Genomic DNA, 25992 nt, shown 5'->3' on the forward strand with positions numbered 1-25992 from the left:
TGCAGGCCAGTCATGGTTTTCTCCACCAAACTAGGGGAATTATCTCTCTATGGACCTCATTTCTGGCCCCAGGGGCAAGAAACAGGAAAGCGCCTTCCCCAAACTGTGACCACAAAGTTAGACACGGCCTGAAATATGGAGCCCCCTCAAAGGCCTTGAAAATATGTTCACAACCAGCTTCGTATTATAACTGATGGGATCTCAAATAAACACACCGTCTTCTGTGGTTGTGAAGGATTTTTGTATTTACATTTGAAATTGCTTTCATTCCCTCTTTGCTTTCTTGCTGGTTTCAAGAGGACAGTGAATCTGATAAGGATTTGCTCCTGGAAGATGATTTGTTGGTGTTTAGCCAAACTCTGATTTCTGAAAATGTGACTAAAAAACTTCCAGACAGGATAATTAAATAAAGGGTAGGACATGTACTGTGAAGGCAATTTTTACAATTAAGATAAAAAAAACAGAATCAAAACAACCACTTACACCAGAGTCATTGAACTTTAATTACTGTGTCTGTTTGTTTCTGACACAAGAATTGATTCTGCAGTGGACTGTACTGATTGGAGCGATCTTGGCCAATTTATCTATAAGTTAAATTTGTTTCCGTAGTGGAAACATTGTGATGTCAACACTGAGGCTCTTCCAGGCGATCCCTACAGCACAGACTCTGGCTCCAAATGCTAAATATGAAACGCCTGTCCCTTCACTTCACTTTTTTAGACCGGAGGAGTTGGAGATGCATTGTCCACCTTGTTATACTGTCTATGATTCACCATAGCAGTCAAGCCAAAAACTAGGCAAACTGATGTTGATAGTGTTGTCCACATTTCTTTGACCATACGGTTCAGTCTCATAGCTCAACACAATCAAACACTGATCCCTTCCCTCCAGAGTCTGATGGCATTTGATCTGCAGCCAGGTGTCAGTCTGCCCTCTTCATGCATGTTTGTGTCACTGCATCCATCTGTCTCTGCTGTGTCACAACATATGGACTTGTGAACCAGAATTTTCCGACACAGACGCTGAAGCCAAGAATCTGTCCTGAATTCAGAGTGGTTGTGACTCCTGACTCACAAACACATACATCTCTTCTATGTTGCTATAAATACCAGATGCATACATCAGACACAACATGACATGTCTACAGAGGAGGCAAAATCATTTCATGTTTTTCTTTGTTTCATCTCCTTGCTGCTTTTCCTTGCCCACTTCAATGTGTGATAGGGCAAATTATTTTCCACCCTACTTCTCAACAAGTTGGCAGCTTTATTAAAAAGAACTGCCCAGCTGACTTACCCATTAAAGAAACATACACAAGAATAAGGTTTTAGTCCTCAGTGAAGTGATCCAAAACAAATGTTTTCATCCAGGTTGCATTTAATTCGTCTTCACAATGAAGTTTAATAAAAAGTGTCAAACACATTTTTTGTAGGTGTCAGAGTTGCCGTTTGGAAATGTTGTAAGCACCACACATGAAAATGCATTGGTGTCTTTTGGATCAGGGTTCACAAGGTTCTTCAAAATGGTTGCCACAAAGTTAATTCATATAATATTTTCAGTCTTGTGCTTCCAAATCCAGCCCTGAACTCCTCCTAACACAAAGCAGAAGGTTAAATAGTTACACTTGTTTTGGGATAGTATCAGTTGTGACACACCGTTGCAGCTGTTGGAACTAATGTGATCGCTTCGCTTGAGGAATGTAAATGCTTTCCATTTCTTACACAAACAGAATAACAACATGTTTACAGCCAAGACGACACAGCATCAAATTTCTGTTGCTGTGGTCATAATGGGGGCGTATGTTGGAACCAATTAATACTACATTTAAAGCTAGAGTATGTTTAAAAACAATCACAATCTGCCTTCAAAGTTCGTACATTTCTCAAGGCTTTTCCACATACCAGACTTTAGTTTGAGACAGAAAAAAAGTCTTTTCTTAGGGACGCTGGTAAAATGACCCCCCTTTCTTCATACCCCCACACCCCCCTCCTTGATTTCCGGCCGGTCTGACTCTAATGTTTCTTGGAAAAGATCAATCGGAGGGGGCCACAGGGCTGGAAGGGGGACAGAGCCATGAATGTAAGCCATGTAGACAGGCAGCAAGTCAGTCACTCTGCCAAGCACAACAACAGATGGGGGGTGATTGTTGAGATGGTGTGGAGAAACACACCCCTAAAGAAACACATCTGTGTGTGATACACACATATACACAAGCATCTGGAATACTCGGAATAAAATGTGTTGATGGTTAGAGTGTGCTGAGAAGTGGGAGGGCCCACTATTAACGGGCTGTTAATAGTGATCATATTAGACTGACCTTTCTTATTGTGCGTGTTAAAAAGCTGTTTAGTTTAGATGTGTATTAACAAAAGGCTTCTATGACTTGGATATCATCAACGTCATCAAGGTTATCTCAGTGTGAAATACTTGAAAACCAACCTTTATACTTCTGAAATGACTTAGTTTGAACAAATTTCGAGAGAGAGGGAATGTGTATCACAAAGATGTGTTTAAGTTGCATCATGGGAAATGTAGGATTAAGTGCTTCAGGAGATCTTTCAAGTTGTCTGGATGTTTGGCACTCCCTGTGGCCAAAGGAAACCCTACACAGCAATTTGATAAAACAGATTTAATAATCTGGGACTAAAGTGACCAATATAACTTTTTCCTAAATAGATTCTGATGGAGCTTACTTTGAGTTTAGATGGTTTATTAGCAGCTGGGGTTTTTTCCCTCCTATGATTGGATTCTAGGATTAATTAGTTAATCCTAGAAAAAAAAAACTGTAAAACACCTGGTTCAAATCATACACAAGTTAATTTCTATTATTTTAAAAACATTTTGTATGCTTACAATTTTGTACACAAGACCCTATATATATATATATATATATATATATATATATATATATATATATATATATATATATATACTGTACATGAATAATATATTAATTCGTGTGAAGTGTCCTTCAAAATGCCTCCCATTAGGCCATCAAACATTTACAGTAATCAGCCAGTAAGGTGCAGCACACAATGTTTCAATCGTTCAATGCTGCCTTGTTTTCGCTTTAACTGTCAAAGGTTTATAGATTTTCTCTAACTGGGATGATGAGCTGCCACCACACATTTGGAGTGTTTTCATTTCATGGCTGTGATGACTTTTCCTCATAAGAGTGAAAAATCAAAGCTTGTTCTGTCCAGCTGATTACCTCCCCCCCTTCTTCTTATCACAGCCACACTTTATTCAATAAGTGTGTCGTGACAAACTGCAATTGAAGGTATATTAATGACTGTTTTTGATTTAGGCTCCATTTATTGGATTTATTTGAAGTAGAATCGTCCTCCCTCCTTTTTGTGTTTTTGCTCAGTCCAAGAAAAAAATCCCATTCATGTTTAATTCCTGGTTTATATTTTTTTATGTATTTGTATCACTTTTGCCAATTATTTCTGTTTCAAAATACATAAAGAAGAAAATAAAGTATAGAAGTCTGTGTTGGTTTACTATGTGTGCTGCATGTGTGTGACAATAGTTGTTTTTCTGCAGTGCAGCGGCATTTACTGAGCAATTAAATTAAATGAGGGTTTGCTTTTTTTTTATAACTCAACTAGGTATATAAGTAAATTTAAAAAGGAAAACAGGTCTCAGGATTTTTCTCATAATCCCCACTCTATAATTCCTCACAATTCATCCTATTGATCTGCTATCTCAGCAGGTGAGTTCAGGCTCTAAAGGATGTCAGGAAGTCATCAAGAGGTTTGTTGCCATGGCAATAATGGTAAAACAGGCAGGATGAATTAGCCCTGGCTCTGTCTTTCAGTGGACCAGACAACCTTATCTGGCTTGAATCCCATTCTCTGTTGTGGACATACACACAAGATTATGAAAGTGCAAAGCATACCTTCAGATATGCAAGAACACACACACCCATATACCCATACACTCCCACACACACTTACAGTTGACCAGATGTGCAAGCTGATTGCAGCAGGCAGAGAGTTGTGAGTTAACTCTGCTTAATGCCTCTTGGCAGAGCTTGAACACAAACACACAACCACATACACACACCCCACATCTTGATGGGATTGAACAGACACCCCTGTGGCAACATTTCAGATGACGTTTAGCCATTAAGCCAAACATTTTTTTGCAGGCAGCAGCGTGCAAATCCCAGGGTAAACCTTTATTTTTACCGTTGGAGTGAGTCTACTCTGTGCATGATCCTGTTAAAGTCGGAGAGAAGAAATGTTTTAGTTTATATTTATCATCAAATTTAACTATTTGGTGAGTGCAACATTAACTCTGGACACAAGAAAACATTAATGAAGCCTTTTGTTTCATGGACTCATGCCACTCAATCTGAAAACCAAACCAGAAACAGAAAGAGCAAACTACAGCTTAAAAGGTATTCAAATCAAACCACCCCCTTAATATTTAAGATCCACCCTCTGAAGGTGTTAACCTAAAACTCAGCCTCGCTCCTTTACATTTATCACCTGGTCCCTTATTAGCTCCATCAATAATAATCTATCTTTTTTTCGAGGGTAGAAAATAAAATTTAGGATACATAAGCATCTCATTCGCCATTGTTGCTGTCTCTTATGTTGCCTCATCTCAAATCCTATTTAAAGCTTCTTTCTCTGTGGCCCCTCTGGGGTTGGAGAGTAGATTAGCTCTCAACACCAAAACCCAGAACAGCTGCTGTTGCAGAGTACGTTGCAATCGAAGTAGCAGCAACACAGACCTACAACTGCCACAGGCCTGCTGGGTAATTTACTTCTTCAACTCCGAGCTCAAACCAATGAAGAGCCAGCGTGTTCATGGATCATAAGACGGTTAGTCAGACCAACATTTTAGGTCTTCATCATACATCTTACAAGTCTTAAATCACAGGAAATCTCCAATGCCCTTGCTTTTTGAACAATCAAACTCATTCATTGTCACAGCATGGTCACTTAAACCTTGACGACTTCAACTGAAGTGACACCTTTTATGTTGTATTTTAGAACTACAGTATTTGTATAGGAATGAGAGACCAGGGCCAACATTGATGTTTAAAACACCAAGCTCCCACACTGCCAACACTCATACATGTTGGATGATGAAAACCAATAAGGAGTTTGTCCAACAGGTGACTTACTCTGTCCAAAAACAAGGCTCTTCTCTGAAACACATTAGGTGCACTAGATGCTAGCATTAAATTGATTCGACACAACAAATAAATATGAGCTACTGACATCGGTTCATGCCTCATTGTTTGAAAATTGGCAGCTGATATCAGAGAGATACTAACGTTTAACAAATGTACCTGATTCCATAAGGGAATCTTTCTAAAGATGGCTTTCCTATGGAGAGATGATCTTTTTGAGTCTTGTTTTATTGTACTTTGTTACCTTGCTTAGAACAGGGGCCATAGAAATAAAAGTTGTTATTGTCAAAGTGTTATTTCACAGATAGGATTTGTCAACCAGGACATGGTGCAGTAGAATTAATCAAATAGTATAGTAGGATTTATATCATGTTGCATTACCATGCTGTGAAAAAAGGGCTTTATGTTTGCTTGTGAATTCATTGTGAAATGTTTCCTACCTAAAGATTCAAACACACTGCCCCCACCCAACAAGCCCACATGACACACACCCACAGAGGGAAAATATGCTCACTAAGTTGTCCAAACATTTTTGCCAAACAATGCGGGTGGGGATTTAGGCATTCAGCCACATCAACAGCCGCCTATGGCAGGAAGAAGGCGTGAGGCATGAGCACTCATGCTCAAATGTTTAGATGATTGCGATCTGTGTGCACAGGGAAGGTGTCGTCATGGTTGCTGGTAACCCTGCTCAGCTCTGTCCTGAAGAGACAGGGGCATATAAATGAGACAGAGAGATGATAAATACACCCTATTATTGAAAAAGGGTGGGATACTTGATAGAATTAAGATGAATTAGGTATGTACACACCTAAAATGGCGTAAGGGCCATTGTGCATGTGTGAAGGAAAGTCAGAGGTAAAATTGGAGTAACTTTTTAGACAGAGAAAGAGAGAATTTAAATGAATTGCATTATGCTTCTAGATCAGGATTATAAGCAAATAAACAACACAACAGGAACACAGATACAGCTATTATAGGAAAGAAAATGGACAACAGACAAACAGAAGAATAGTTTCTCAGGGAGTCAGACAGGGATTGACAGATGACAGCAAAGAACACTATTTAACCAAGGTGGACCTGCAGTCGAAGTTTACCTCATCTGAATGTGGCAGCTCTTTGTCTGACATGAACCCTCCCACTCATCTTTAAAACCTACCATTACATCTCTTCCCTTTTTTAGTTTCCAAGGAAACAAAGTCATCTCTGCTGCTGGATAAACCTAGAGACAAAACTGAAGGCCGATCTTTCCCCCCAGCTGGTCCCGGTTGTTCTCATTGGACAAACAATAACGACAAGTTTCATCATTCTTGGATGCCATCGATAGAGCATGATGTATTCAGAGCTGCCCGAGGGGATCACGCATTCTGCACCGTCATCCTAGCAACACTCGTGCACCAGAAGACAGGGGAAAGGCAGAATCGAGATAGCCTCCTTTTCCTTCCTTTTCATTACTTATCTATACCTACCACATCATTGTTTCTCTCAGTCTAAATTGTGCTGTTGATCTCCCTGTCTTCTCCCCAAATGATTCTAGCTTTCTACCTTCTTCTTCTGACTGATCTTGTTCCTAATTCACAGCCCAAGCCTTAAAAAACATGATAGAAAGATGGACCACACTTACACTTTTTAGAAACAAACACATATAGAGAGGGGTAAGGTGCATGTGAATGAGAGTGAGTGCAAGAATGAAATGAAACACCTCCATCAAGTCATTCATTTTCATTTGGCAATGGGTACACTCCAGCTGTGTTTAAAATGGTTCATCATTTCCTACTGACACGCAAGAAAGACAAACTATCTGAATGTCTGGATCCGTAATGAGGTCGTCAAATATGACAGGAAGACATTTGTAGGTGGAGAGTGAAGAGAGATCGTTATCCAGTCAGTTAACTAAAATGAATAGACAGATACAAAACAAACAGAAAAAGCAAAATATAAAAACCTTCACTTCCAATTTTCTTTTCTTCACAGGTTCTACATGGCCGCAACATTTCCCTCTCATTGCTTTCAAATAGTTCTCTTGCTCTCAGTCAGCAGGCTTATTGGCTCGGATGAGGAAAGGGAGGACGGGGTCAGGGTGACAAAAAAGAGAGATAGCTTGGCCCCTCCCCCAAAAAGGGGAGGGATGAAGGAGGGATTTGTTTATCCAGTGGTTGTATCCTCTCAATGATCTCTTTATACATCCATGATGGATGTGATTCAGTTTCTTTTTTTTTTTTTTGAACCCAAAATAATTATTTTTAAGAGATGTTTTATCCCTGCAACATGGGTGCTGCCTGAAAAAGTTACACAAGCATCTCACCAATAGGAGATGTAGTTCATCAGTACCATAAAGCCCCCATAGCCCCCATAAAGTAAGTGTCGGGGCCTCACTCAAGCCCTACTTGTTGTTTCACATAGCTTCTGCTCGCTGAACTCCTAGCCCTCACTTAGTTTGGATGGTTTGTTGTAAGGGTTCTCCAGGAGGTATTGGTACCTTTCGTAGTGCTCCAGCATGTACTTTGGGGCATACATATGCTCTTTGGGGTCCACGGGAGGATATTCCTGGAGGGAACCATCAAACCAGCCCCCCGTCCTGATAAGATCACGAATGTAGTTGAGGTCACGCTTGTCCTCGTAGTCGCCCCATCTCGGGAAGTCTCCGTTCTGCGCTGACACCAGCTTAAAGTAGATCCCCTCAGGTGAGAAGCACCAAGAGCAGTGCCAACCGGCAAAGTGGAAGGGGCTGCCCACTGACCACTGCACCAGAATGTGGCCTGTGTCGTTTTCATACTTACGAAAACCTGGCATGGTGTAATACTCGCGACGTCTGAGCTTTATACCATCGCCATCATAGACGTCCCGAAGCATCCCGACCGTGCATCCAGACACCACCTCTAGAGAGCCAAACTGCTTCCAGAAGAACCCATACAGTGACTAGACGGTGGGAAAGAAAATACAACATAATTAAAGACAGAGAAAAGCATAATGTGTGGTTAACTTGTTCCATAATTTTTTTTAAAAATCATGAAATTCGGCCAAATTAGCCTCTCAGGTAATATCTATTCTATGCCTGACATCTATCCAACATGATCCTGAGAAAAAGGTTGAAACACCCATACATACCTTGCGCATATGAATGGCAAACGGCTCTGTCCAGCCATCAAACAGCTTGAGAAAAAGGAGGCCCTCATGAGCAGGGATTTCATCAGCATCGTTGATAACAAAGACATCGTCTGTTCTCACGCCCACCACCCTAGACATGCCATTGTGTGTCAGGAAGGTGCGCAAGTAGTCGTCAGCGATCCAGCCGTCCTGCCGACCACCCTCTGGAAAGTGGTCGAGGAACACATACAGGATCTTGTGACGTATGTAGTCGTACGTACCATTGAGAAGTAGCCTGAGGAAACTGGGGAAATGACAAACACAGTACAATGTTGTCTTCAGATTTATATTGTCACAAATTTCAGGTAGTAACTGCTATTTATTTTTTTCACACACGGTACTCTTCAAACTTGCTGGAGTCAAACCTAAAATGGACAAATAATATTTGGTTTGGATACGACTCACATTCTTAAGTAATATTCTGCAGTATTGCCATTTAAAGGTTACCGTGTAGGATTTCAGTGTCTTTTGATGCAAGAATGCATCAAAGCAATCTTTAGATTAACAGAACAAGTTGTGGGAATATTTTGTTTACATAATCAAATGCACAGCACTGTCTACAAGATGTGGTCAATTCAGACCTTAATTGCGCTGAGTCCCACCCTGCTCCAATAATGGACACAATGTGATTATACTAAAGCATACTCGTCTCCCTAAACAGATTACGCTTATGATTCCAAGTTAAGGTATATTTCATGTTCATTCAAACTCAAATACACAACAAAATTGAAAGAATTTAAAAAAAGTTTGGAGAATATCAAATTCAGAGCATTACTGGAGATTAAGAAGCATAAGGAAATAAATACAACTGTAAATCCAATTAGATTTCTGCCTCTTAAATAATGTTTCAAAATAATAAGAAATTACAAGTAAAAGAAAGAAACTAATGGCAAGCATCTTCATGCAAGAGATAGTAGGATATCAAGCCCCATTTACATGTAGCTTCATGATATTCTATCTGTATAATTTGTATTCTTCTATTGGTTTGGTTTGAATAAGAGATAGGTATTTGGTAAAAAAAATAATTCTGAAATCTGGTACTAAAGTCTACACAAGGAAGTGGGACTGAGAAGACTCCTCTACCCAGGACTAATGGATAAAGAGTAAAAGGAATCCTCAAAATGGAAAAAAAAATGGCACATGGTTATAGAATGCAAGAAGTATGATGGAGGACAAGTGGGCAAACTCAATGCAGCAACAAGTACTACGGAAAAAAAGCTCTTGATTCAGCTCCTGATAGTAAGACAATGGACCACCACTGGAAGTATTGTTCCTAAACAATATTTTTTCTTTCTTTCTAGTCTTTCTAGTACTTAGATCATCGTCTTTTCTGTTAGTCTTTGATTCATAGATTACCATTTCCTTATTTTAAATTGATTTTAACTTTCTCATTGTCTCCAAGTAAATGCACCTGAACATGGCATCTCCATCCAATATCCTCCTTCTTAAATTCCAAGGCTTTAGTTTTACTTCTAAGGTACCTATACTTTATGAGATAGTTGGTTGTGCGAACATTTTCTTTGAAACCTATCTACAGTCTTTCAACTATGTTTTCACTTTTCCAAACACTTGATTAAAGACTACATATTGATTGGCTTACAGCTGTAGTCTTTTCAAATTCTTCTTTCAGAAAGACAAAGACCTTTTAAGTTGACTGTACCTTTTGATCAAAACTATGAACTTATTGCCTTTTCCCATCATGTCCAGGGGAGTACAGATGAAAACTAGCCTTCTGTCTAAATCTGGCTTTTTTAACCATGTATAATCATGTGTTTTATGAAATTGCACTGTCCCCTTTTAAATAAACTAATACTAATACTAAGTAAAAACAAGTATGGAAGCTTGATTTTCATTTTAAAGGAGTGCAAGACAGAAACACGTTCCCTGCTTTCGTACATTAAAGGACAGAAGAGAAAGCATCCTGAAGAGCAGACAAGTGTTTAGAATGCATATCAGATAAGAGCATTGACATTAAAAGTAAAAGACAAATCACACCTTTCAGCACAGAAAAAGCATCGTCTATATGTCAAACTGACTGGAGGGACAACTCTATTAACCTGTTGAATGGCATAGCGAAAGAGATTGTTAACTGAACGTTGTCTCTTCATGCTGTGTCAAATCCTACGATTAAACACACCAATCTCTTCCTCCAAGGCTGCACACAGAGTCAATCATGTTTCTCTTGTCATAATCTGCTGTAAAATTGCCCCAAGGCATTTTATGCAGTTGCCAAAGGAACCGACTATAATTTCTTTTCACCATGCTGATACTCAGTAAGACTGTTAAATGGCGTTACACAAAGACTGAGAGTTGTAAACATTACCATTGTAGACACACCATTGAACACAGAGTCACAACTTCTCAAAATGTAGGATTTTGTGCAACATTTAAATTTATATTGATGAATATAAAGAGAAAATAATTGGGGCTCTGTCAGTACTCTAGCTTTAGCAAGACTTCACCTTACCAGAGATCTATAATATATTACCAACATAACTACACTGAGCTGCAAGTGTCATCCTGGTACTGTATGATAATTTTTAACCTATTTAATCCAGTTTAAAGTTTGCTGAGCATTGCAGTCATATTTACAATGCTGTACTGTAAGGCACAGTGTCATCTGCTGACGGATACAGAGGAACTCCGTTAACGATTACACAGATTTCTGAAATAGACCTTGACTTTCAGTGTATAATTTATTTAATCCTTCCAAAAGGGTCTTACCTCAAAGGCCGTTTCTCTCCATAGGCAGTAAAGTTTGATTCACAAACAAGGAAAAGATCAACAGCTTGGGCGAGCTCGTGAAAGCGTACATGTAGCAGGTCAAACTCGTGGTTAACGTTGATGGCGTTAATCACCCTTCGTGGGGTCTCTCTTGGTGTCAGTCGCTCCTTAGTGGGAAGATTAGAGTGGTACACCATAGTGGGAACCCCACAGTAAGGTCCATGCCATCCCGGCCTACACACACATTTTACCAGTCGTTTCCCATTGCCTCTGGCCCTGGCCTTTGCTTTTGGAGCCAGGGAGGGCTGCTGCTGAACCTCCAGAGGTTTACGCTGCCCTGCAGATCCAGCTCGAGCACCTTCCACAGCTCGATTGGCCAATGTCCCCCCTGCCTTCCCAGAGTACTCCTTTGGGGTAGCCACCTCTGTTCCTTGCTTGAAGCAAAGGGCTCCAGCTTTGGTTCGAACAAAGTATGGGGTTTTGTCATCTTTGAGTTGGTAAGAGCGGGTGTGGAGATCTCCCAAAGCTTCTAATGGGTCTAGAAATTGATCTTTTGTTAACACCACTCGACGTTCTTGTCCAGCAATTGGGACCTCTAAAAGTTCAGGCTTGGCAGGCAGAGCAGGGTTGCTGGGATGCCTGGGTTTCAAATGGTCTTCAGTCTTTTCCTGGAAAAAAAATAACAGGAAGAGAGAAGGGGATAAAGGCAGCTTTCCTCCATAATGTACATTTTATTTTAATGATGTTTGTTGTCCATTCTAATGAATTTGAATATTGTTAGTTCAGTTAAAAATGTCCCTATTGTCAAGTGCAAAAGTGTTACTGAGTAACCATGTTTAAAACATAAATGTTTAATGTTGAACTCGGGCAAATAGATTGATGTTGGTGCATTAACTGCAGTATAACTATACTTTATCATCAGGAAGATAGCAATCAACGAGAACTACAGGTCAGTGATGATTGGAGATATAAATCCATGATTTGACATCAGAAGAGTGATTATAGAGAATGAATCAAATGAAAACATGATAAGGTGACTGTTTCTACAGGGGTTATTAAGTTCATGTCAGTGACAAATGAGTATTTGTAAGAAACCAGAATATGATTTCTGTAGACATTAACATGCAAATGTATGTGGAAAAAAAGAAAACTTGTGCTAACAGAAATAAATAAAATACATAAAGTTTTGTTACAAGGAAAACTTAACGTCATCTTGTGAATATAATTTTAATAATGGAAAGAAGACCACAAAATGTTACTGTACTTAACAGCATATTGACATGATATATTAGATATATTAGAGGATATTAGTGTTATGTAATAATGATTTCATTATAGACAGCCTTTCAGCTTTGAAGACGCAAAAGAAGCTAACTTGTAAACAAACAGCACAAGCTTTTCGCACACAATCACAGAGCTTTACTATCCTGAAGGCTCTCACGTCAACGGTAAAGGTGTGATGTTACGCCTCTGTTTCGATCTTCAATGCCACTCAGCAGATAAAAACTTTATTCAACCACTCTGCCCTCATGCATTTTAGTTACAGTTTTTGGGTACTCCTTATACGATATAGGTAAAAGTGTTACAGCTCTTACCTCATTAGGAGCGTCTCCTCGCTGGTTCTCCTCAGGTTTCTCCCAAGGATGAGGGGGTGCTGGCTCTTCCCTTAACCTCATCTCAAGCCTTGCACTTCCAACAATTCCAGGACCTCCAACCACCACTCCCCCCATCTCAAGATCCATCCCTCCCCTGCCACCTCCTCCTCCTCCTCCTCCTACAGCACCTGCTACAGCTCTAGCTTTGGTGTCCGACTGTTGGAGACCCGGTAGAGGAGGGGCCTCTTCAGGGGAGGCAGGACTGAGTGGAGTTGTAGACACACCTTTCTCCCTCCAGAAGAAGCCGGTGACCATGATGAATGACTTGATGTTGGGATATGGGGCGGAGAGCTCTCGTAGCAGGGAGACGTAGTGGAGGGCCTTGTAGTAGTGCAGGAAGGAGATGACGCACAGGCCTACTGTGCACAGCAAGAACACTCGGTGCCGCCGCATTTTCATCCTAGAGAGAAAGGAGGGGATGGAGAGAGAAAACGAAAAGTTAGTCTGGCGAATAAGATAAAATAATTTCCGATTTGTAATTATCCCCTTAGTCCCATCAGTACCTCTTACTGTCCCTTTTAAGGTTGTTTAATTCTATTTCGTCATTTTTAAGGTCCAAAGCGACTGTTGCAACTGACTGCATGCTGCATAAATGTTTTTTTGTTGTTGTTTTTTTACATTTTCCACAGTAAGCCTTGTTGATTAGCGATACAGCACATTTGACTGTTCTAAAAAGCTAGATCAGATTGTTGCTCAGAAATCACTACTTACACAAGAAAAGGACAAAAGCAGCATACAAAGGGGGTGCCAAAAGTAACACAAATAAAAGTGCTTCAAAATTCGTTTGACAACATTTCCCCTTCAGCTCTATTTAAAAAAAAATTCTGGTTCATTTTGTTTATAAAAGTAGCTAATAGATGCATAACTGGTGATTCAGACAATAAAAGTCATGTAAGTCTAAGGAGTTACTCAGTGGGCATGACATAACTTATGGGGATGAGGATCATTTTGATTAAATTATGTTTTAGGAAACATTAAAGAAAAGAATGAAGATACATCATGCATATAAAGTACATGTTTAGCTTCTAATGGAGGACTCACTAAATATGGATGGGTTTCACCTGCATTCTCTTTTCTGTTATAATAAAAAAGGAATTCGAAAAAAAGAGCATAAAAGTCAGTGCAAAGCATCCTATTGTTAAGCATCTGTCTGGGCTTCTGAGGGGGATTTCTTTTTTAGCTGAACAGCAGCACAGTCCAAGAACAGGGACACTGTATGCTTACGCAGTGAGATTTATTCTTGCACTCTAATCCATCTTCAAAAATGTTGGACAGCTGAACACATTAAGCATACAATGGGAGTGGGGAAATGAAAAACAAAACTAAGTAGAGTTTGGGGGGGATAGACGACAGACACAGAGAGCCAGCTCTGATAGAGACCTGTCAATGCATGCACGCATCATTATAAGTAACTTGATCAGCGCAGTACGACGAGGCATAGAGGAAAAGCAGTGAAAGAAAGAAAGCATAAGGTCCAGCAGAAGGAATACGACAAATAGGCAGAGGATGGAACCAAAATATGGCATCTTCAAAAAGCATACTGAAGCCATGTCCGATAGATGCCTGGTAACAGACTTTGGCACACTTTGCTTGGAAAATCTCAGTAAAATGTCTGTTTAAATCACAGAAGACAACAAAAACTGCTTGCATTTCACCAACAGTACACAGAGAGAATAGAAGAAAGAATGAAAAAGACGGATGCAAAGGAGTTTTGGTCAAATTAGTATCGTAACCTTAGGTGGAATTAATGCTGGTTGATAACTACATTTTTCAAATTAATTTGAATTAATGGGTATGGAAGGATTTTTAAAAATAAAAATCAATTTTCACTTTAACGTGGATAATCAAGGTTAACAACCTCCCCTTCTTCTCTGGGGTCTTGTACTCCATAGTAACGTCCCCTCCCCCAGAAAGTTGTCTCTCAAGACAGTGAGAGAAAATGTCAAAAGTTTGTTTCCGAAATTCCCTTTCCTCGTCTCTTCAGATGTCTGAAAGTGTTTTGGTTTTGCAGCTTCTGACCTTGAGCATACGCGTGGTATGCAGTTCAGTATCAGATTTAAAGTCTGTTGCAGCATGACAAATTTGTTCCAGCATCTTTAACTGAGGGATGCGACCGAGAGAGAGAAATGTTAATAAAGTAAGTATCTGTCATGCTCTCTGTGTTGATTTCAGATGTGCAGACATGGACCCGACAGCGTGTCGGGTATAAGCATGCTTCATAATTACGTAAATCCATGTATGTGTTGTATTACGATGTTACAAGAGGTCAGGCCCGGTTACTTCTGGAACAGTGTGAGTACACCCGGAGCGTGTGTGTGTGGGAACATTGTAACACAGGGGGTAATGATCAGACTTGTGTTACTTTCTGAACATGTCTAACTACCTTGAAAGACAAGTTTTACAAGTACCTACTGTTTGATGTCAAACCCCACCACAATGCAGCCACAAGCCACAAATTAATATATCTAACCGAGTTTGATGAATCTTTGATGTGACTTTTCATGTTAATCTTACATTAACCTTTAATGATGATTTCATGAGGTCTGTTGTGCCTGTTGGGTTCCTTTCCATGTAGTGGGATATATAGCTATGTTGCCTTACTGGCCTACAATCATGTACCAATGCATGGTTTAACCTGCATCATGTTTGGGTTAATGCCATTTATTTATTTATGTGTGCTTGCCACTAAAATCATTCTCCTCTTTGTGGACAGCAAGTCAAACCTAAAATGTTTTTTTTTTTTCAATGCGCAAATGGTTCCAGAAGGAAGACATGACAAAAAAAGCTTTTAAAATCCATGACTTAGGAGGATTCAGGATTCAGGATTCAGTCAGTTGCTGCAGTTATCAGTTTGAAGAAATATGCCCTTCAACAAAGAACGAAAGGCAAGAATAACACAAACACACAGACAACTTAAACATACAGTACATTAATAGAAAAAAGTGTTCTTTACTTTTTTTTTTAACTTATTCAACTTATCAAGGATAGAAAAATGAAAAAAGAGACAATGAAATATGGGAAGAGTGTATCCATAGACCTATCTATCCCATCACCATTCCACAGCCTATCACCGATCTGAACACAAAAGCACTTACAAACAGAGTAACCGCAGGCATCGTGTTGCTGTTTCCTTTAGACGCTGAGCTCCCCACATATGTCTGAGCCAAGACATGACTGCAGAAATCAGCCCAGTCACCACGCAGTCTATTGCTGTGACTGTCCTCTCCCCTGTGATGCTGCCTGTCAGATAATGAACAGGGTGGAGCTTTAGAAGTGAAAAATCACATAGTAGACACACAGTCTAAACTTGACTGTGAAAATAGTGCAAGGGTGAAACGTAACAAATCCAGACTGTGTTGTTTTTCCCCCTTCTTAAAACCTGTTCCTTATGCCCACATGAAGATAGACTACGGGTGTGCCAGGGTTGTAGATGAGCCATCAATACTTGGCATGATCTAGACTCTAGATCTATGCTGCATTTCATTTACCTTGGGACTGGGAAGTCGGAGCTGAGAATGATATCACACCAGTTGAGCATGTTAGTACGACTTTAGCGGGCATTCCAATTGATACTTCTGACTGGGAACTCGGAATTTCCCAGTGTAGGCCTACATTTAGACTGATGTTTGTTCACATGTTGCCAACAGATCAACAAACAATAAAACACATAAATACTGTATATTAGTTGGACATTTTAAAATGAAGTTTCTTATTTTCCTTTTTGGTGTTACCACTGTCAAAACGTAGCGTTAACTGTGGTTTTTATGTGGTTATCTATTTTTGTGTTGCCATTGAAACAGAATGATACAAAATACAAAACAAATAAACCTGCATAACCATGTTCCCAGCTTAATTGCTGGGAGCACAGTTTTACACGAGGTCAGCAATTTAGCATTGTAAAATTTCAGTTAACAAATTATTTTATTATATTCAGCCAGCAGTTGTATGCCAACTGAGAAAAAACCAGAAAGGCTATGCTAAATGTAATATCAGGTGGAATCACACAATGCTGTAATGAATTGCTAATGCTAGAAGCTAAGTCAGTGGGCAAATGTTTCAGAGATTTAATATTAAGCCTTGGACTCCACAGCCATATGTTGAGACAAACAAATGTTTACACACAGAGACAAATACAGGCTTCTACACAGACATGGCCACTTTAAGGCATAACATTTTTTTACCACACCAACTCGACTGTTTCACAGGTGGAAGGACATAAGATGCACTGCCCGTCTAAAGTGCCATCCTTGTTCGACAAAAACTTTAGGCATAAAGCTTTAGTGAGTGAGTTACTTCTCTTTCTGTACAAAGAAAACTCACAAACATCTTTCCAAATGGGAGATTGGTATCGTCTCCTCTGAACAAAAGCACAACCCACAGTCTCTGACCAGTCTGTTGACCTCGCCTAACAAGCACCCGAGTGACACCAATTTCAAACCAGATCATCACATGTTCTGCCCAATCAAAAGTGTCCTTCCTTCCGGCCCTGAATACAAAGAAACCAACTTTTAATTACCTGATGCCTATACTTGACCATGTTTCTTTTGAGGGACAGATGTCATATAAGGATATATAAATTCACACCCATATCTACAGTTACCTCCTATCCCTTCCAGATAGGAAACAGAATATCATACTTTAACTAAAATATTTGCAATGTTCCCCTAAACAAGTTCGGCTAAATAATCCCTTAAGGTACTTTATATTTTTTTCTTGGAAAATGACTGTTCAGATGATTAAAGAAATAGTGAACCGTTGGTCCATAATCAAGATAATAACAAGCTGCAGAAAGAATAAATGGTAAAATCCAATTAACACTATCAAACTTGCCTCATTTTCTTAACGGCTTTTGTTCAGAAATCTGTTTAAAAAGTATAATTCCTAATCCAATAAAGAAGCAAAGGCATGAAATTTAAACTGGATAGGAAACAAAAAATGTTATAGATAAAATCTTTATTAGGCAGCAACTTCCTCTGAAGATGGATGCACTCTGAAAGTGAAATACAGCAGACAACGTTTTACGGGCCTGATTCTTCCACTGGCAGAGTATAAGAGACAATCTCCCACAATGCATCGTTGACCACACTTCACCCCTTCTTCTATCTGCTTTAAATGCTCACTCAACTTTCTCTCTTCCAGGGAAAAAAGGCATGTTTCACTCGAATGATTGTGAGAAGATGAAGCTTCATGCGGGAAGTCATCAGCACTAAGATTTACTGTACTTCTTCATTCACAGTTAAACGCTTCCTTCACCTGAAGAGGCCATTAAAAACTTTGCTAAGTTATTTAGGAGACTACTCTGAAGCTTCCAGTCATGCTCAACGAGTCACTGCACAATTACATTAACTAAATTCAGTCTGCACTGTGCACTGTCTTACTCTTCTTGTTGAGGTAGCAGGAAAGAGGGAGACAGAAAACTATTTCTATTACTCTCTTTCTCCAAAGCTGGATCAAAGGTCGAAGATGCAAGTAGGTCCTGTCAGTGTACTTAAGGGGATTTAGCAGCTTTGAACCATATCTCTATCTGTCCAAGTTAGCTTTACAGAGTGAGAGCTGAAAGCAGGTTTTTGTTGTTGTTGTTGTTGTCTGCTTATCTTGGGCCCAGCTACATAAACAGTTTGTCTTTTGGTCATTACCACCATCAAGGGCGGAAGGAACTGTTTAAGCTTCTTCTTTTTTTTTTTTTTTACCTTTTATTTCTGCCTTGGCTTGTATTGCAAACTAGCTTCCAAATGATAAATTTGAGAAATTAAGAATTCACTGGTGGCTTTTAAACTATATGACAACCATTGATTAGCTTATAATGCAAATAAAAATATATATAACTGGTACAATAACTGGTGTTTGATAGCTTGACAAACATGACCATTCATCTAAATAAAAAAAAAAAACATACAGATTTGGAAATATAGTGCTTCTAGAATGTTAATATATGACGCTGACTTTTTGAACTTATTCCTTTAGCAGCTGAAAAGGTTAATCTGCTTCTTGCTTTCTTATCTGCAGCACCAGAAAGTAGCTTTTTCTGTCATGTTCCGCTCTAACCCTGACAGAAAATGTTCCTCTGTTGTCTCTTTTTGCAGCAGAATCAGGGAATTCAGCATTTATTCTCTGGGCTCATGGGCCACTGGTTTGGTGAGTCAGATGTCAGGAGAAAGCCAGCGTACTAAGTAGGTTTCAATAATGCAGACACAGGGAGGGCCCCAGAAAGTCTATAATTTTGTGAGAGGGTGAGATTGTGTGTACTTTGAGACAGAGCCTAGGTTAAAGTAAACATGAGTTATTAGAAGTGGGGGACCAGAGCTGCAAAGTAAATGTGTTCTACCTTTGTGGAACATTGTTCGGGTGAAGTAGGTGTGATTGAGGGTTTGTGTGTTAGCACTGAGGTGGGAGGATGGGAGACGCAGACGGAGTGCCTCTATTCTTTCAAACTCATCTATAATTCAGCTCTGTAGCGGTCCATGAGGTCTTTCTCTCGTTGCCCCTCACCCCCATTCGCTCTCTGCCTTGATGTTGGAGACGAGTGTTCTTTATAGAAATAAAAATTAAATAAACTTTATTATGGCACTTTTTGAAACACAAAGTTACAATGTGTTTCACACAATCACAAGTTGAGGTCACATACACACCAACATAAATCAAATGAGCAAGCGTACATTCAAACACAGCTAAATGCAAAGACAGACAATTTTATCTCCCTGTCTCTGCCCATCCATCCACCATCCTCTTCTTTAAAATTTAATTTGATTATATTTTTCTTGTTATTTAATATTGAATGTGTTATGGGAAACACTTGTGTTTGTGTTTACAGTATGTTATGTAATAAAGCAGGACTATCCCTGCAAGAAAATTCAATCCCAGAATGTGTCTGTTTATTCTCAGTAACAAAGAAAGAGTGATTAGATTTTCAATTCTTAAGTCGGTTATACACATTTTATAGTTAGTACCGGTATATACCGTCTTTATAAAGGGACTGTGCTGAAACATTGTTAACCCTTTACAGGGCCCCAAATTCTACCCCATAGTGTTATTAAGGGATAATACAGAACTTTATTTGAGGATCACATGCTTCTCGACCTTACTGAGATGCAGAAGGGTGGCCATATGTAATGTTTGTGGAAATGACACAACATAGTCACTTGCCCTATAAAGGGTTAAGGAGGAATGCTTCTGTGTACACTTTGCTTTATTCTGTAACCCTACATCTCCTCGTCTTGTCGTGTTTTTAAGGTTCTGGAGAAAAGCTCTGTAGGTCTCGTGCTATAAATCCACTAAACGTCGCAGCTGTATCCAGCTTTGTCAGCACTGAAAGAATGACTCCAGCAGCAGATATTATTTTACTGTTTTAATTGGGTGATGATTAGCTTTTGTTTGCGTGTAAAAGCTGCACAGTCCATTTACCTCAGGGAAAATTAATTCTCGCTCAACTGAACTCTCTCCATTCCTTTATCAAGGCGTATTCTGACTTTCCACAGCTGAAATATTCGGACATAAGGAATGGGGGTGGTGATAGCTCAGTCTCTTGAGACCTGGTTTGGGAACTGGAGGGTTGTCCCAAGTCCCAATGCGGAAAGTTTGGTAGCTGGTCTGGTAGCTGGAGAGGGACCAGATCACTTTTAGAGTACTGCCAAGGTGCCCTTGAGCAAGTCACCAAACCCCCAACTGCTCTGGTGTGCTCTATGTGTAGCAGCCCAACTCTGACATCGTTCTACTAATGCACAGGTCCTGTGTGTGACTGAGTCCGGTGTGTGTGAGAAGCATGTCTCTAGAATGAACACAGTTGAATTTTCCACTCGGGGGATTAGTAGATCCATAAAAAATAAATTAAAAAAAGAGCAGTTCGTTAAGGCAGTGGAGACACTTACAGATCCTCGTTCTTCCTCAGCTGCACCGTCTCTTTCATTATTACGAGGTATTTTTCTCCGTCTCTTCAGTGCCTGTGTGTCATTCCACAAAAGTTGGACCTTACTGTAATGTCACACTGTTGTCTTCGTTTATCCCCTCAGTCACTGTGCTTCAATTTGAATGTCCAATATCACTCACGTCAATTTAGCCTTAATGTGCTGTTCCAATAGCTGTCCAGGTACTGCTGTGATTTACAATTAAAACCTGTTTTTTTTGCTACATATAATTAGAACCTGACCAATTAATCCGCCAGCCAATAATATTTGCCCATATTAGCTGATCCAGTGACTATCAACATCGGCTATTTTTATCTCTGCACCGATAGAGATCCATTTAGCAGTCAAATAGCATTTCATTTGTATTATACACAGTTCTCTTTCACTAGCAGAGCGTGTCATATTAATTAAAACAAGAATGATCACTCTCCAGTGTAGTAGTGATGCACATATAATACGAGCACAGTTACTTTCCAGTTGAGTGACCATCTTGTCTTCATTATTCATCATTTCTAGAGTTTGATAACAGCATTGAAAAGAGATGTGTCTATCTCTACAGATCCAACATATATCAAGGAAAAATATCGGGCAATCTATCGGAATTAGAATTTTTTTTTCTCCCCTCGATGTTGGACCCAAAAACTGTAATGCTTCTTACAGTCTTAAATATGCTGCATCTATACAGGTGGTTTAGATTAAAATGGATTAGTGGTGGTCGGGAAACATTCTGATATAATTTTTTATAAAAAAAAAAATTCCGTTGAAATCAATCATCAAAATCATAATAATTGGAGTCAATGTCCTCCTCTTGATCTTTAAAAGCCTCCCTGTGGCCCCCATGATATCAGTTCAACTGCTCTGCTTTTCAGTCTTGTTGCCTTAAGTCCTTAAGTTCATGTAAGATGACTAAACTTCAGTGTTATATGGATAATAAAAGACTTAATGCACATCTTCCTGGTTTCCTTCAGTTTGCTCCAATGAAAGTCATCGATTTCCAAGCTCTAAAAATGAGCTCTCAATTAAGGAAAACATTTTCTCTACAGTGACTCACTCCTTTAGTCTTTTGCACTTCATCCCTCTTTTTTTTGCCACTCCCACTCATTTCTACTCTGCTAAAAGGCCAAATTCTACATCACCACTATTTGTGCTACATTTTGATCGTGCAGCTCACTCATGCTTGTGTATAACATCAGCGGTAATGACAGGCCTCTGCAGATCATTTTGAAGGGCCACAAAGATGCCCTCCTTTTTGTTCCCCAGGTGTGTCATTATTCTCAAGAAAGGAGGAGAACAACAATTCTCCGTCTGTTTTCTTTTTTTCCACTTCTTCTCATCCTTCTCTCTCTTATACCCTCGGATGCCTGCTGAAGTGAGAATTGTTTGTTGCAAGGACTGCCGCTTCTATTTGTGCCTCAAGTATTGAAGTCATTACATTTTCTTGTCGGGTGTGTTTGTGGAGGAGAGAGTTAGCGAGGTGACAGTTGTCTGGTGGATCTGTCATCTATTGTACTGATAGGCATCACTGTGTCTTTGAAAAAATGACAGCAGACACAAGTGTGTTTAAGTCCAATACTCTTTGTGTGTTTCTTTACTCTGTGAACTTCCATCCCAGGGTGCTGTCCTTTGTGAAAAGAGCACCTGCTTGAACTATGTTCATCCTTTTATTAGTTTTTTTTGCTGCACTACCTCAATCTACCTCTTTCCTTCAAGTGAAAAAAGTAATCCTCATGTTTGAAGAAATCTAATGGTTGGCTAACAATCTGGTAAATGTACGAGGTCAACACCAATTACTACTAATAATAAACTAGCTACAGTTACTACTATCAATAAGTTACCGATTTTACTAACTGAGTTACTGTATAATTAAAAAAAATAGTTTCACAGGAAATTAACTTTAGCAATTATACACATTTTATATACGGTTGTAGCCATGTAGATATCTTGGTAACTAGTTCCCTGAAGGCAACAGACTCAATGATATGGGAAGCATGTCACCAAGAAAATACTTTGCTATCATTGTTTAGTTCCAGCTTACAGAGCGTCGAGGATAGCTGTGATTTCAAACCAAGTCATCCAGCTTCAGTTAGCTACATCTTGGTCACTGATGTTAGCAGCACTCTGACGTTAAGTAGAAGTGTGTTGTTTAGCTACATGTAGGTTCTTCGTAAGACTTCAATATACTATTCTTAACGGTGAAGAAAGTTTTCCTTCCTACATGGACTACAACTCAGCTTTATATTCTTATCCTTTAACTCAAGCAGGTATATGATTGGTATTTTCATGTTAGAATTTGAAATGTTACCAGATATGATACTAGTCACCGCAAAAGGTAGTGGAATGAATAATAATAATAGTAATAGTAATAATAATAATAATAATAATAATAATAATAACAATAATAATAATAATAATAATAATAAATGTTTTTTAGTAACACATTACTCCCAACACTTGTCACCCGTCAGGACATAACAATCACAACAGCTTAAATGTAAATTGAGATCTTATCAGACAATGTACATAACACTGGGTTGCACAATACAGTATGTTCCTTCACCATGGACACGTGTACAAGGTTTTGTTTTCCCGTGACTTGTTGACAAGAAACATTTTTCTCAAATTGTATCATTGACCAACTGATTATTTTGCATTTAGAAGCTGAGTGTCACCTAATTCTTTAAACAATATGTACATTTAAATAAACAATCTGTAGTTGAGTGTAAAAATCTTGAACATTTGAAAACAGTCCACGTGATCAGTTTATCACCTGCCTATACACACAACAGATTAAAACCATGGAATGCATTCCTTCATGCACAGCAGCTATTGTGTACTTTGACTTTTCTTATACAGTGTAGATTTGTGTGAGTCACAGCCTCACAGGCAGTGAACATGCACATCAAACTTGTGGTATCTGTATCGGCAGAGGGCTGAACCAAGTACGACAGAAGTAAGGGGTGGGATCTCTTTAAAAAAAAAAGTAAAAAAGTAAGTACTGAATGTACCTGTGGTGATATTCTCATAATAACTCACAATTCAATAAATTACAAAATAAAAGACGTAGTCAATGTCTGTTCTATACAAAATCATACAGCTATGATAGAAGCGTTTGATCAGCTTAAGTAGGTCAACATCCCCGAAAAACACTGAAACACTCCTATTGTGTGTTTGGCTTACATTGTTATTACGGAAACAGGAAGATCCCATTAGACAGGTTCCATTTTGGCAAGGGTCATGCCTTATGCTCTTCACTTTAGTTTCAGATCCAGACAGTAATTGCTGAACGCACGGAGTCAGGCCTGATGGACCCATAGTATGGCGCCTTTGAGTCCATTATTGTTGCTGCGTAATGCATAACAGGATACCCCATGGTTTTCAGCAACCCACACTCATCAAATCTACAAAAACACACAGCATTCTTGCACTGTCTGGCCAATTTAACTTTCCCACATGACGAGGCAAAAGATCTATTTGGATGCCTGTAATGTAAGGTGTTCAAAAGCAGCAGGATAAAGAAGTGAAAAAAGGAGCGGAGTCAGGGGTTACAGCTGAACGCAGCTCACCCGTCCGCGGCAACTATTTTTAATCACAGGTCGATGGAGGCACCGAGGAGGAAGCATGATCACAGGGAGAAAAAAGGATGATTAAAGGGGAGGAATGTAGAGATAAAAAAAAAAAAAAAAAATCAAACAAGAAACAGCTCGAGGGAGAGAGAAAAAAAGGGGGCGATGTGGGAGTGTTAAAGGGGAAGCACAAGAGTGAGAAAAGAAAAGGAAGGCTGGTGTTTGGAGATGTGCGGCTGTGAGATGGAGTCAGAAGGAAGGAGCGAGAGGAATAAATAGAAATAAAGAGAGAAGGAAAGATAGATTTGTGGGGGAGGAATAAATAACACCAGAAGCTGCCTGTGTGTGTGTGTGTGTGTTTGTGTGTGTGTGTGTGTGTGTGTGTGTGTGTGAAAGAGAGAGAGAGAGAGAGAGAGAGAGAGAGAGAGAGAGAGAGAGAGAGAGAGAGAGAGAGAGAGAGAAAGAGAGAGAGAGAGAGAGAGAGAGAGAGAGAGAGAGAGAGAGAGATCAGGACTGTAGACAAGATCAGAGCTGGTTGGGAGACAATGTTCAACAAGAGCAAGATGAACCACTACAAACGTTTAACAGTGTGGTTTCATAGATTAAGAAGATTGGTTTGATTCAAACAACAACAGTGTTGCAGTAAACTCAAGACCTGAATAATAAAAGATGACTGATGCTGGACTGAACTTCAACATTTGTACATCAGCCTGTCGATCTATTTTAATACTCTTCATTCACAACTATTGCACATGTAAACTAGCCACAGCACAAGGCACATGTCACAACACCATTTCACTGCACATCCTGTATGAGTATGTGACAAATAAAACTTTTTAACCATGATATACTAATACAGACATCATGCTAGAAAATGTATGTAAACGTAGTTGAGCAACATGTCCACATTTCAGTAGATAGTTGAGAAAAAAAAAAGTAAACACGGTTATAAAAAAAAGGACAAACAGCCGCCCTAAAAGCAAGAAGAAGTAAGAGTTAGGTAATTGAGGTCAGCAATGTGATCTAGAAAAAGGCAGAGGGGGAAAGAGAGCGAGTCAGTGTAAAACTGCTGTCAGGTCTGATGTTCCTGGCTCTGCTGTCATCTGCTCTTCACTAAATGAAAAGACGGCCAAAGAAAAGCCTGAAACCACTTGGCAAACACTGCCAGTATCTCCCTCTCCCCTCGGATGGGACACAAGGTTCACTCGATCTGAGCTTTCAAAAAGGAGAGAAAAGGGAGATAAATGTTGCACCACAGAGTGTAACAATCTGCAATACATTTCTGTAAATAAAGCTCCTGTTTGAAGCTGTCTATATTTGCAAACAGTGCACTGATTCCCCTTTTCTTAATTGTAGGGTTTTATTCATTTCTGTCACCTGCAGAACCAACACCTCAGCTGTCACTGAAAAACTAAACCTGAAGCAGGCTTAGCACCAGGGGATAAAAATGTTAATGAAAATGTCAGATTTCCCAGAATCGGCTCACAGCTTAAGGCCCTATTTTGAAAATTATGCCACAACATATCACCTCGTGGTATGAATAAATAAAGCCAGACTGTCTCATGAACACAGAGCAACTTATGCAGAAGGATCTCTTTAATAGTTCTCAAAAATCTGACATGCAGATGTCAAACGCACCATGAGCCAAAACAAACATATTTCACTTCCTCATATGACTTCTCTGTCTACTTTATTGGTGATTTCTTACAGTTATGAACTAACAGATGGCAAGGCAGACTGACACTGTAGCATATTTTAAAATTCAGTTATTCAAAAGAGGAAGCGAAAAGTTGTGTGAACTATGTGAAAGTGAGGATTGATGCAAAGAGATTAAGTGACAGATGTGTGAGGAT

The 25992-nt window shown here is 39.4% G+C and overlaps 1 protein-coding gene across 2 annotated transcripts in view; it reads right to left on the bottom strand.

The window, feature by feature from the left end:
- Window positions 1-4850: 4850 nt before the first annotated feature.
- mgat3b (beta-1,4-mannosyl-glycoprotein 4-beta-N-acetylglucosaminyltransferase b) overlaps window positions 4851-25992 on the bottom strand; it is a 57110-nt gene continuing 35968 nt past the window's right edge. Inside the window, exons 1-5 of one of the 2 annotated variants that reach the window (XM_079337404.1) lie at window positions 15771-15916; window positions 12616-13075; window positions 11021-11688; window positions 8258-8540; window positions 4851-8068 (exon numbers count right to left, since the gene is read on the bottom strand). In XM_079337404.1, coding sequence (XP_079193530.1) covers window positions 7571-8068; window positions 8258-8540; window positions 11021-11688; window positions 12616-13075; window positions 15771-15847 — 1986 coding nt within the window. In that variant the 5' untranslated portion in view covers window positions 15848-15916 and the 3' untranslated portion in view covers window positions 4851-7570. Of the gene's footprint in view, window positions 8069-8257; window positions 8541-11020; window positions 11689-12615; window positions 13076-15770; window positions 15917-25992 lie in introns of those variants that run through there. The other variant, XM_079337405.1, reaches the window with a different exon arrangement.

Source organism: Symphodus melops (genome assembly GCF_947650265.1).
Source record: "Symphodus melops genome assembly, chromosome: 2".
Lineage (NCBI taxonomy): Eukaryota > Metazoa > Chordata > Actinopteri > Labriformes > Labridae > Symphodus > Symphodus melops.